Genomic DNA, 13,221 nt, shown 5'->3' on the forward strand with positions numbered 1-13,221 from the left:
GGGCCAGCGCCACAGAGGATGATATGAGAGAGAATTTTTGTATGCTGGCACTCACAGGCATGAGTGCGTGAGTACGCTGTGACCTGCGTAAATTGCGTAAACCACATTGAACTCTTGAGGAGGAGTCTGGGTTCTCAGGCTTCTAGTGTAAAGAAAGTTGACATGTCAACATTGGAGGTGCGATTTTGTTTAGGAATAAAAAATTAATTAATTAATTAATTAAAAAAAAAAAAACATCGAATTTTAAAGTTCATTAAGAATAAAGAAAAAGTGCGATTAAGGTCGTGTCATCAGCCTCTCGTTTAATTGGGACAGCCCCTTATTCGGGATATTTTTCCTTCTCCCTCTAAGTCCCTATAATGCAGCGCCGACTGTACTAAAGTGTTGGTCTAATTAAAATATACTCCTGTACCTTAACGATTTTTGATAGGACATATATCCATGCGCTTTTCTTTTGAATGGGATCGCAAAATTGAAACAACATTGCCTGTTTGTAGTAGTAATGGAATGTTTTATTTTTATTTTTTATTTGTTTTTAAGTTGAGAATAATAGTACAAGACGTGTTAATGTTGGCTTGTTGCTGATCCAGGCAGCACTAGATTTCTCCAAACACAACCTGTTGCTTACACTTTAAAAAAAAACGGTCATAAAACGTTTTTGCAATGCAAAAGAGTGTCACCACATGGTTATTTCTATGGTGTGTTTGATACATAGTACATCTAAATTAGCTAATACAAGGTAGTGTTTCTTTAATTTGGTTTTAAGTGCCTTTATTTTATTTTTTTTCTAACGGTTACGATTATACTGTAGTCTACATCTAGAAAAAGCAACACTTTTCCAACTAACGCGGCCGCAAATTTCTTGGATTACACCGTGCTGGGTATAGCTCAATATGTTATTTATTTATTTTGAACTACACTTTGGCAGTAAAGCTGACTTTACCTTGGTTGTCAAAATCTAAAACATACATTGGTTTTTCTCTCCAATCCCCTCCAGACTTTCCCCTCCCCCTTCTGTAGATCCAATGATCGCAGCTTGCACAAGAAGCAGACTGAGCCAGAAGCTTCACAAGCACAGTACTGTCAGAGTTGTTCACACGGTGTTGTAGACTACAGAAAAAAGGGAGCTTGAATCTGAAGTACAAGAATTGTCAGCTGTATCATCTAACATAAGTGGATATCATACATTTTGTTTCTAACTGTTGGATTTACATGCCTGTTTTTTGTTTTGTTTTGTTTTTTTAACGGAAAGTCTTGTCTGTTCCTATCCTTGGAAAATAAGTTTTAAACAGATTAAGAAATGCAAAACGTTACTGGAATCCTGTGAACGTTTTGATGGACATCTATTACAAGAAGGTGAAACTTCAAATATGGGTTTTCTGTGAATTATGGATTGAATCCATCATTTTTGTAAAAGAAGACTGTTACAATATAAGGTGATTTTTTTTGTCATTTTGATCTGGTTCTTCTGATGCGACAGACACTGACAACAACCTTAATTAAGTTTTTCAGGTATTGCTTCAAGTATATTGAGTGGAGCAGGATATGGAGTCCCTGCCATTGCCTTAGTTTTATTCTACAAATCACTTTATTCGTCAGATTTATTTCTGGAGAGCCACGCTTTATTGTACAAGGTTTTTAAACTTCGACATTCACCTTTGGAATATAATCATGAACTTTATTCTGAGCTTACTAAATATTGTTTTGGCTGTTCTTCTATATATTTCAACTGTGAAGGTAAGGTTTCTTTACATTTTCAGTAGAAAACTATAATATTTTTAACATTCCAATAATTAATCAGAATGTCCTTGGACATTTCCTAGTAGGTCATACTTAATTTCCAAACAAACAGACTTATCATTTTACTTAAACTTCATCATTGAATCCTGGCATTGATGGATTTTGTCTGTAACTTCAATGAATTTGTACTTTTTGAGCAAAAACGTTGCAGTCTTAATTCTATTAACAGCCGCAACGACCTTCCAGGTCACATAAACTGTGTTGTTTCTTAAAGGCACAGCAACAATTTGTAATGACAATTTTCGTATCAGTCAGATTTACAGTTTTATTTGAAAGTATGCCAAGCATAATAAGACTTTTCCATAGTACAATTTGGAAGAAAGTAAGTCCTACAATGTGTCTAATTATTTTAAAACGGATATAAGTTATTATAACGTTGTACCCACAACGGTATAGTCGACTAATTTCTCTGATTTAATGTTTCATTTTTCTGTCAAATTAAACATGTAACACAAACCTTTGCCAGTTTTTAAGAGATAATTAAAAATCTATGAATTGTACATGAGTGGAAATGGTTTTGCAGGAAATCAGACACTTCCAAAGACACCGACCAGACATGAGGGTGGAATGCTCCAACAGCTATATAATGTGACTATTATTAATTACACATGGGGGGTCACCTCGCCTCATTAATTCATACACCTTCGCCACGGGCCATAGTTAAATATCATTCCTCAGAAAGAAAGAAAAAAACGAAAATAAACTAAATATCTTTTGGGATATCTAATGTAATAATCATCAGGCACGTTAATATATTCATTAGACCATATTTGTTTAAAATATAGACAAGACCTTTACCATGACGTTTCTTTTTTAAATGGTCTCCAAGTTTTTAAATGCAGTGGACTGAATAAATGCATTGCCACTTATTTAGACAAATGCATGGAGAAGCCATTCAAAAATAATGAAAACAAAAATGCAGTGCCACCTTTTTCATTCGACCGAGAGGATTGATTGGGGAATTTCTTTGACTCAGCTAACGGTTTCTTATTAAAACCATTTGATTATTATTTCTTTTAAACACACAAATAAAACACATGTCTTAGGCCATGTAGAGAGAAAGCGGTGTTACTTGTATTGATGTACACAAATAGGTGATCAATTCATTAAAAAAATATATTTGAAAGTGTTGCATTGTAGCTGATAAACTTTAATAAGGGAGCTCCACGTTAGAAAAATGGCAAATAAAATCCATGCATTTAAATTTAAAGGTTCCATAATCTACTACATAAAGTTTAAACAGTGAAAACAAAACTCCTTAAAATGTACTGCAGAATAGTATTTTGTACACTGTTTACATTATTGTCGGTACTAGCAGCAGCACTACTGCTGCAGAGTTACTGCGTTTCAATACTGCAGCACTAGGGATCGTAAGGTAATATCTATTAATATACATCTGCCAATATACGTGTTTTGACTGTTAATATTTTTCACAGACGGCTCACATACCTGGAGATGGAGAGAGGAAACCTAATGAAGGTAACATTTTCTTCTTGTATTAGTAGGTATTACTGAAGGAAAGGCAATAACGTTGAGGGGGAGGGAGAGTACTAATTTAGAAGGCACAGATTTAGGAATGCTCAGCTTGCACTGCCATCTTCTGGACACATACTGAATAGGTTTTGGAAAGTCAAAACGCTTAGCTGCCATTATAAATGGAAGTGCTTGGTGGAAGAACTCAGACACGAATCTAAGCATTTGAGACATTGTTTAAGGTGTACATCACAGCTGGTCTCTAAAAAGCAGCTGATTGCTCAGTACTAACACTAAACATTAGATTAAATTTGTTTTGCTAAGTTAACACAATTGAGTTTACTTTTAAAAGGTTTGTCAATAATGTTTCAGGTGTGCGCCACACTTAATCTACAAATCCTCTGGCTTGAAGCAGCGCTCAGAATACCCTTCCATGGTTAGACTTTAACCACAGACGCAAAAGCTGAACAAACAGAAGAAAGTGTTATCAGGTTGAAAAGAGCCTAGCACATTTTAGACAATTCAAATAATCGAGAACTGTGTAGTTAAAAGTTTATAACCTTCAAGATGGTATCTATATCAAACAGTGTTAGGTTCACGGTGATATGAAATTAAAATAATGAATGGTTGTTCTGCCTAATTGTCCATATCACCCTTCCACTTATTAAAACAATACTAAAATGCCCTGTTATCAAAAAAAAAACGCACGTAGCCCTGGCATTGATGTATAAGGTTAGGAAAACATGTCATGTGATTTTATGTTTAAACACCATGGTCAGTTTGCAAGGTGGCAAATACATTTGTTTAAAAGGTAAAACACATGTGTGAGGAGCATTGCAAAGTGCAGCAGACTTTACTGATTGTGTGTTCTTAGGAAATTATGACACTGTACACATTAATATAATTTACATTAGATCAACGGTCTTGTATGTACACTGGGTCAAACTCTTTTGTTACATCCGTAGGTAATAATTACTCTGACTGAGGAGAGAATATCCCTTTTTATTTTTTTTTTACAAAGATGTTCTTTTGCACATTAACAAGACAGAATGCTAAATCTACAATTGAATTGTTGTATAATTCTATGAGCTGTGGCCTCTTGCTGTAGACAGATATTGAAACACACGCAAAAAAGTAGACCTACTTAAAATTATATTTAATTAAACATTCACTGGGGTCTGACCTGATGTGAATCAAATCAAATGAATTCAAAAGACGAAAACATGCTGTGCAGTCAGAAACAGGCATTGTAAATACAATACTAGTCTACTGTCAAATGATAAATATTTTAAGTTACACCTTTAGTTTTACTCTTATCAAAGGAATTTACTTCAAAGCTGAAAGTGTATATATATATATATATATATATATATATATATATATATATATATATATATATATATATATATAGGTTCTTGGATAGGCAATATTTTCATAGTTTTATGCAATTTGACAGTAGACCTTCAAAAATTATCCACTCTTTCTCTACTTTTTATAGGCCTATTATTGAAAACAGTATAGACATTTTAAGGCGTTCCCCAAAATAAATTCAGGTAACTATTATGTTATTGTATTTTTTTATTAAGAATATCTTTGTAACATGTTTCTTGTAATATCTAAGCAATTCATCTTGGCTAATAAACTGTAAACAGTTATTACAGAAATTGTTCATATTTGCGTGTATATATTTGTGTTGAAAAAGGGATATTGTCTCTGCCTTGCATTAGCAGTATACTAGCTACGGATTTTACGCACCCATCAATTTGTCTGCCATAACTCACCTTTGTCTGTGTATACCTGTTAGTATGTTCCTGTGTCACAAAAAAGACTGGCAAACCTGTGCTATTTATGCTGAATATTCTTTAAAAAAGCTAAAAGTGAAAGCTATAAACATCTCTCAAAACATTTCTCTTTTTTTCTTTATTTGCAGTTATTAAGTTTTTGGAGGTCTACGAGAGAAGCTATTGTCGGACAATAGAGACCTTAGTAGACATCTTCCAGGAGTATCCTGATGAAGTAGAGTACATTTTCAAGCCTTCATGCGTACCACTCATGAGATGTGCGGGCTGCTGTAGTGATGAAAGTTTAGAGTGCGTGCCGAAAGAAACACACAATGTAACTATGGAGGTAAGGACTGAAAGTTTGCTGAATTAATACTTCATTAATGTAACATGGATTTGAATTATACCCGAACACCCCATGCCATTTAGTACTGGGCTTCCCATTTGGTCTAAAGTGTTATACTGAATTGTGTGGTGGTTTTTATGATGTGGAGTAATGACCATCGTTGGCTTACTTGAGACCACCAGACTCAATCAAAGCAAGCAGATTAGCTTGATGTGTCACCAGCTTTGATAGTTAAAGTCAAGTTATTTTGATAATAAGAAATACAATAGAGTGAATGAGATACAGAGTTATTTTCCCTTGTTATTTAGTACACCAGAGGTAATTCTGTAATGACTGGATTTTAGTTTAACCTTATGGATGACTGTGAGGTCTACTATATGTCAAAAGAGTTCTGCTTCATCTCAGCCCAGTTTCACATGGAGAGTTCTCATCCTATTGATGGCATCTTGTTAGCAGTTTCTCATGTAATGGTAATGGACACTGAACAACTCTTGCAATTTATGAAGAAGTACCCACCCCCACCCCCTAAACTTTTCTAACTGTTGCTATTGTATCTAGTTTGTTACTAATACAGAAGAGATGGGCTGCATAAATCCCATGGCCACATGAAAATTAGCTTTTCTTCAGGAAATAACTTCCCTCTCATTGCATTATAGCCACTGCTGAAGGTAAATGCCAACTCCACCTAGTATTGAAAGTGTCCAACATAAATTGGTTACTGAAGCATACAAATCTGGTGACAGATAAATCTACATGATTTTCTGCTGGAAATATTATACCACTTGTGTTCCTGAATGCCTGAGGGGCCATATTTGGAGGCGGAAAGAAAAACAAGAGATTAGAGAGTAATGCTTCGCTGCTGTATACAATATAACTCAAAGCCTTTTTGTTTTTTGCTTTCTTAGATAATGAAAATCAAACCACATCATAGTCAACATATAGGAATGATGAGTTTCACAGAACACAGTACATGTGAATGCAGGTAAGACACGTCCTCAATACCAGGGTAGTTTTTATCATAATAAACATCTAGAATTGTGAATTAGAATATGTTTTGTAACCTCATTGTCTTTTTTATTTCACAGACCAAAGAAAGATGTCAAAGAAAAAGAAAAAAAGTAAGTAAAAGGTTATTATGTTTTTATTTATTTTTTTTTTTTTTATCTGTTAGGACTTGAGTTGACTCTCATGTGATAAAGTTCGTACTAAAGAAAAGGAAATATGCAGTTATGAAAAATTACTGCAAGGATTTTATTGTATATTTAAAATCAATTTTCCAACTAATTTTGTTGGAGGTGCAGTATCTTTTGTTTTGAAACAACAGTAATATGTAATAATATGACCTGTTTGGAAAAATTAGATGCTTTTTTTTGCTTGCTACGTTAAGTGAAAGCTTTCAGTAGGATGTTAGTAAGTGTAAATGGGGATTTGGTTTAAAACACTGGGGGAACCAACACTGTCAAAAGGTTCAGATCCAGCTCAGGTCAAAAATTAGTTCACAATTTGGTAGAATTATCAATCTCTGCTTGAGAAAGGCTGGAACTAAATGGCCTGATTGAGGTAACGCTCACAAAACTGCTGGGAAACTCTCATTGCACCTGTTGACACCATGCCTGTCTGTAGCTAGTTTTAAGTGTATCTCAACTTTCATAAAGATTTAAGTTAATTTTAAAATAAATAAATGCACAACTGATAGTAACTATGGTTATATATGTTCACCTGTTGTGTATTCTAACTAAGCCACTGACACATTGTACTGTACAGATGGATTTATGTGAATGAGGAGCTTGAAAAAAACTGTCCTATACATTGTAGATGTTTGCGTTCTTTTTATTTTCCAGAAAACCTAGGAAAGGCAAGGGCAAAGGTCTTAAAAGAAAAAGAAAGAAAAACAGAGACATAAAACTCAACTTGTATGTCATCTGTGCATTTTCCACGCCACAATTGCACTTGAGCTTTTCAGTTTTGGTTATTAAGTGAATTTGGGAGGAGGTTATTTATTTCCTACAATCACCCTTCTTTTGACTTGAGGTTTTAATACACTGGGTTACAGTATGACTTTAATCCACAAGGCTATGTTTGTGGCACTTCGGTTCATAAAGTGAACATGGAAAATATTGGCATCACTGAGCATGGGTTCTTATTTTAAATGAATATGGTGAACACTTTGTTGATGTATTATTCTCTCTATATGTTCCTGCCTGTGTCTGGTGATTTGTGCAAACCATATTCCTTTGTCTTATCCCACCCAGATTTTTTGTTACAGATTTAGAATCTTAAACTGGGACTTGTAATTTTTGTGACATTTTTACTTGTTGGGTTTTACTATTTTTAAATATATTGGCACAAAGTAGATGTTGATGATGCAGTTCTTTATATATAACTCATTAGTAGGGCTTGAATGAAAGATCCCGTCCTTGGTTTACAAACCATAAACCCTCTTATAAAATATATCTTTTAACGGTCCATTTATTCAGTGCTTGTCAGGTGCGTCAGGTCCAATTTATTTTCACACGCACTGTTTATTTTGCACGCGCTGTTTAATTTTCTGTTTTAATTTTCTGAGTAAAACAGGTTTAAAAGGCATTGAATCACAAAAGGACACTCAGAACTTCAGCATCTCCAGCCAAGCCCCACCCCTTGTTCGCTGTATTTTTCACATACCTCTTCATAGTCTTGCATACTGATAAATCCTCTCCCGATAACTCGTTTTATCACCAAACTCCTCAATAATGCGATCCAAGTCATTATTTTATTACTGTGACATCTCAAAAAGCTCTGCAAATGTCCGTGATATTCTTTGAGAGCTGGATGCGGAACCAGCTATCTGCTTTGTTTGTGTCCGTGTTATCTCTGTGGTGCCGGGGCTATGTGTATTGCTCAGATACGCCCCTTTTTTTTTGGCTTCTCTCGGCTCCTATCTGTCTTACTCGGCCAGTGAAAGGTTATCTCGGCTTTTTCCGGAGAAAAAACAACTAGAGACCTCTGCTTGACGTCTTTTTCATGATGTCAGACAAGGTCCGACATTGGACTGGAAAGGGAAAATTGTAATGTCTGACATAGGACCGCAAAGATTTAAAGGGCATGGTGCCTCAAATGTAACTAAAGGTCAGATGCCATTTCTCGATGTTGAATTCTTTGGTATCTTTATGTATACAGACATTAGACCAGGAATGTTTTGTAGTTGGCCATTTGTTTGTAAGTAGAAAGACACCAGACATACACCAGACAATAAGACAACACCTTTTTTTTTCTGAAAGAAGGTATTAGAATAGTAACTTCAGACCCCCCATGCAGTGTACTGAAAAATAACTAATTTTAAGCCATTGGCAAGGTCTGAAGAGAAAAACTACTGATTTGTAAGGAAAGCTTCAGATACAGCAATTAAACAGGCTGTAAAGGTGGTTGTTTTCCTTGTAAAACATTGCATCATTGTAATGAATTATTATTTTGTCATGGATTGTGAATTACAAGTTTGTATTAAAAGATAATGCATCTTTAAGTATAGAATTTGCAAAGTATTATTTAGTTGTGTATCTTAGGTTGTGGTATCACTGATGAAGCCACCTTTTTAAACACTTTGCCGTGAGAGCAAACAATTTATTTGGTACATGTAAAACTACAATGGCAGATTTTAGCCTAAGGCTGGTCAAACATGTTTTGGAAGACTACAAGCACGTAACAAATAATGTTTGTGTTTGTTATGTTTCTACAGATAAAAGATACACATGATCATATAGTTCGAAGTACACTGAACATAAATATAAACGCAATATGTAAAGTGTTGGTCCCATGTTTCATGAGCTCAAATAAGATCCCAGAAATCTTTCATATGCACAAAAAGCTTATTTCCTTCAAATTTTGTGCACAAATTTGTTTACATCCCAGTTAGTGAGCATTTCTCCTTTGCCAAGATAATCCATCCACATGACTGGTGTGGCATATCAAGAAGCTGATTAAATATCATGATCATTACACAGGTGCACCTTGTGCTGGGGACAATAAAAGGCCACTCTAAAATGTTCATTTCCGTACCATAAGCTGCCTCCAACGTCGTTTTAGAGAAATTGGCAGTACGTCCAACTGGCCTCACAACCGCAGACCACGTGTAACCACGCCAGCCCAGGACCTCCATATCCGGCTTCTTCACCTGCAGGATCATCTGAGACCAGCCACTTGGACAGCTGATGAAACTGTGGGTTTGCACAGCCGAAGAATTTCTGCACAGTCAGAAACCATCTCAGGGAAGCTCCTCTGTGTACTTGTCGTCCTCAACAGGGTCTTGACCTGACTGCAGTTCGGCGTCGTAACTGACTTCAGTGGGCAAATGCTCACCTTCGATGGCCAGTGGCACGCTGGAGAAGTGTGCTCTTCACGGTTGAATCCCGGTTTCAACTGTACCAGGCAGATGGCAGACAGCGTGTATGGCGTCGTGTGGGCGAGCGGTTTGCTGATGTCAACGTTATGAACAGAGTGCCCCATGGTGGCGGTGGGGTTATGGTATGGGCAGGCATAAGCTACGGACAGTGAACACAATTGCATTTTATCGATGACAATTTGAATGCACAGAGATACCGTGACGAGATCCTGAGGCCCATTGTCGTGCCATTCATCCGCCGCCATCACCTCATGTTTCAGCATGATAATGCACGGCCCCATGACGCAAGGATCTGTACACAATTCCTGGAAGCTGAAAATATCCCAGTTCTTCCATGGCCTGCATACTCACCAGACATGTCACCCATTGAGCATGTTTGGGATGCTCTGGACCGACGTGTACGACAGCGTGTTCCAGTTCCCGCCAATATTCAGCAACTTCGCACAGCCATTGAAGAGGAGTGGGACAACATTCCACAGGCCACAATCAACAGCCTGATCTACTCTATGCGAAGGAGATGTGTCGCGCTGCATGAGGCAAATGGTGGTCAAACCAGATACTGACTGGCTTTCTGATCCACACCTCTACTTTTGTTTTGGTTTTTTTAAAGGTGTCTGTGACCAACAGATGCATATCTGTATTCCCAGTCATGTGAAATCCATAGATTAGGGCCTAATGAATTTATTTCAATTGACGGATTTCCTTATATGAACTGTAACTCAGTAAAATCTTTGAAATTGTTGCATTTTGCATTTATATTTTTGTTCTGTGTATATCGTTAACACAATGCTTTCCCTAAGGAACTCATTGTATGAACCTTTTTAGTATTTCATATCTGTGATACCCCCTATATAGTTATAATAATCCCTTTTCCAGTATATTATAAAAAGGTGGCCACCCCTGATATTCATGATATAAATAGAACATCTAAATGAAAATTATTTTGGTTCAGAATCTCATGGGTGGGGGTTTTGCTGCTTAATAGATATGGCCTATGTTGAATATGTTTGTTACAAATTTACCAGGATGCAAGTTTATTGCTCCAGAGGTCCCATGCTTGGAAAACATGCACTTTAGCTTTTTAAAAAAGACATCTGCACAAATATAAACTGTTCATTTCACTGTGTTTTTGTTGCAGGGTATCATTTAAACTTGAAATTCCCAGATAATGCCTTAACAAAACACAATTGCTCCTACTCACAGATTGGAATTTAGCACTGCTCTACTGAAATCAAAGATAAAAATGTCTGGATAGGTACTGTTTAAATACAAAAGACAGACCCTTTTCCTTTGCAGTGATAGTTCACTGGTAGAACATCCTGTAGATACAACAGTCATTTCTATTTAATTTTAAAAAGCTAAAAACAAAATGGTGTGAGGGACTTTCAATCATCTTTTGGTTTATAACTGGTTTGGTTAACCTCTTTAGCTAACACTTGGTAAGAAATGTATTCTTTGTGCTGTCTGCCTCATGGAGGTGGTGTGCTTGATGTTTAGGGGGTGTATTGCATGTGTTTCTCTCTCTCTCTCTGCTAAAGCGCTGTAGCTTAGACCTCTTTTTCCTTTTTTGCCTTTTTGCAGCCACTGTGAGCCTTGCTCAGAGAGAAGAAAACACTTGTTTGTACAGGATCTACACACCTGTAAATGTTCCTGCAAATTCACACATTTGCGTTGCAAGTCCAGGCAGCTTGAGTTAAACGAAAGAACTTGCAGGTTTGTTATTAAAAACAAAAACTTCCAAAAATTAAAAAAAGCTTGCTTTTTGCCAGCATGTACATATAATGTGTTTGCCATATATGTTGGTCATTGAAGCTGTTTCTTTGTTTGTTTAGTATTAACTGACAAGCATTACTATATTGTTGCCTGTCTGCTTGCAGTGAGCATTCACAATCTAGAATCCTTGCAACAATATCCAAAAGCTTGCTTCACCCTAACATTTCTTGCTTTAAAATTGCCAACACTACCAAGTTTAAAGGAGGGTGTAATGGGACTATTAAAACTTTGAAAATCCCATTATTTGGAGCCAGCATATGACTAGTAATATGTGTCTTATTTTTACAGACTCCCCACAAATGTAACTATAGCTCTACAATACATTCACTTAGAAAAATCTGACCAGATACATAGTATCCTATACCTGACACGACTGTGATGGCTTTGCAGATGGTATTATGACTCGTGTTTCAGTAGCCGCACAGAATAAACTATCCACTGCAGGTGATCAGGAGTCAGAAACTTGCTTTAATATAAATGTGATGGCTCCCTGGTATCTGATACTGTAGCTCAACATGTATCTACCTATTTTGTAAATCGTATGTTTTTGACTTGTCAAAGGCACACTGCATTTGTCTGTCTATATGAGCCCTAATGTTATATAAACAATTGCTCAAGTTGCTGGAGTAACTTAAAATCTGGTAGAAGTTGGGCTTTGTCTCTTTTGTTTGTCTTCTACATTGCTGTTTACAAAATGTAATGGTTAGTTGTCCCACACACACACACATTTGAATAATAAATTCAAGTTAATAATGGTTGGATTTGTTCAAAGTGATTCTGTTTGTCTAATAACCGATTTATTTTATCCCTATTGGCACCTATTAGGACAGGCCTCTCTGCTTGCTTCTTAGCCTAAACTGTGTATCTGCTTGTGCTATGGACATTAACCAAATGATTAAGGGAAGTGCTGCACTTCTTGATCTGCGTATAAAATGTCACTTGAAGGTTGTGGTTGTAACAAGTCTGAATAACATTCAGTGGCTTGAGTCTAACCACTTTCTAATTTTACGTTATAGGTGTGAAAAGCCAAGGAGATGAGAGGAAGTTAAAATGGACATGGCGTGAAGGATATACATAGCACAGCACTTTGAATTCTGATCATTTTAATTTTTCTCCGGAAAAGCATTCCCTGGAAAGATTGTTGAAAAAAATAATCATCCTGTTGTATATTTTCGAAATATTAATATATAAAGAAAATAATTAATTGTTTTGCTGCTAAAAAAAAAAAAATACCAGTTATACTGGGTGGATGAATTTTTTTTTTTTTTTAATATGACAAATTTAAATATTGTTCACTGGATGCAATCGGTCTGCTGTGGATATGGACAACAGAATGAGAACTGTACGAGCAAAAGAAAAACGGCAAACAGAGTGCCGCAGAATGTTCTACGTTTCTTATGATAAGTTTTTGATGAATAGCTGCTTTTGAGTGGAAAATATAATACACCAGGAGGGCTATGTTAAAGCCCTCAAAGGTCCAAATTAAGTGTTGGAACATGGAACTCTCTTTATGATGTCACTTCCCGCTTTATTGTGGCCCTATCCAGGAAGGTTCAATCTGGTTCAATCTGTTACAGACTTTCATGAAAGAAGTCTGTAACAACTAACACTAAATACAGGACTCAAAAAGCAAACATTTAAAGGGATATTAATTATGGGTATATATGGAT

General features: G+C 36.1%; 1 protein-coding gene across 2 annotated transcripts; it reads left to right on the forward strand.

Annotated features, from left to right (window-relative positions):
* The first annotated feature begins 1,069 nt into the window (after positions 1-1,069).
* vegfab (vascular endothelial growth factor Ab) lies at positions 1,070-12,764 on the forward strand. Of its 2 annotated transcripts, XM_041252756.1 has the most exons (7): positions 1,070-1,737; positions 3,237-3,279; positions 5,204-5,400; positions 6,306-6,382; positions 6,486-6,518; positions 11,360-11,491; positions 12,568-12,764. In XM_041252756.1, exons 1-7 carry the CDS (start codon positions 1,672-1,674, stop codon positions 12,587-12,589), a joined length of 570 nt encoding a protein of 189 aa, XP_041108690.1. In that variant the 5' UTR covers positions 1,070-1,671; the 3' UTR covers positions 12,590-12,764. The 2 variants fall into 2 exon arrangements, with proteins under 2 accessions (XP_041108690.1, XP_041108691.1); XM_041252757.1 differs by lacking the exon at positions 11,360-11,491.
* The last annotated feature ends 457 nt before the right edge of the window (positions 12,765-13,221 follow it).

The sequence above is a fragment of the Polyodon spathula genome, chromosome 6 (genome assembly GCF_017654505.1).
Source record: "Polyodon spathula isolate WHYD16114869_AA chromosome 6, ASM1765450v1, whole genome shotgun sequence".
NCBI lineage: Eukaryota > Metazoa > Chordata > Actinopteri > Acipenseriformes > Polyodontidae > Polyodon > Polyodon spathula.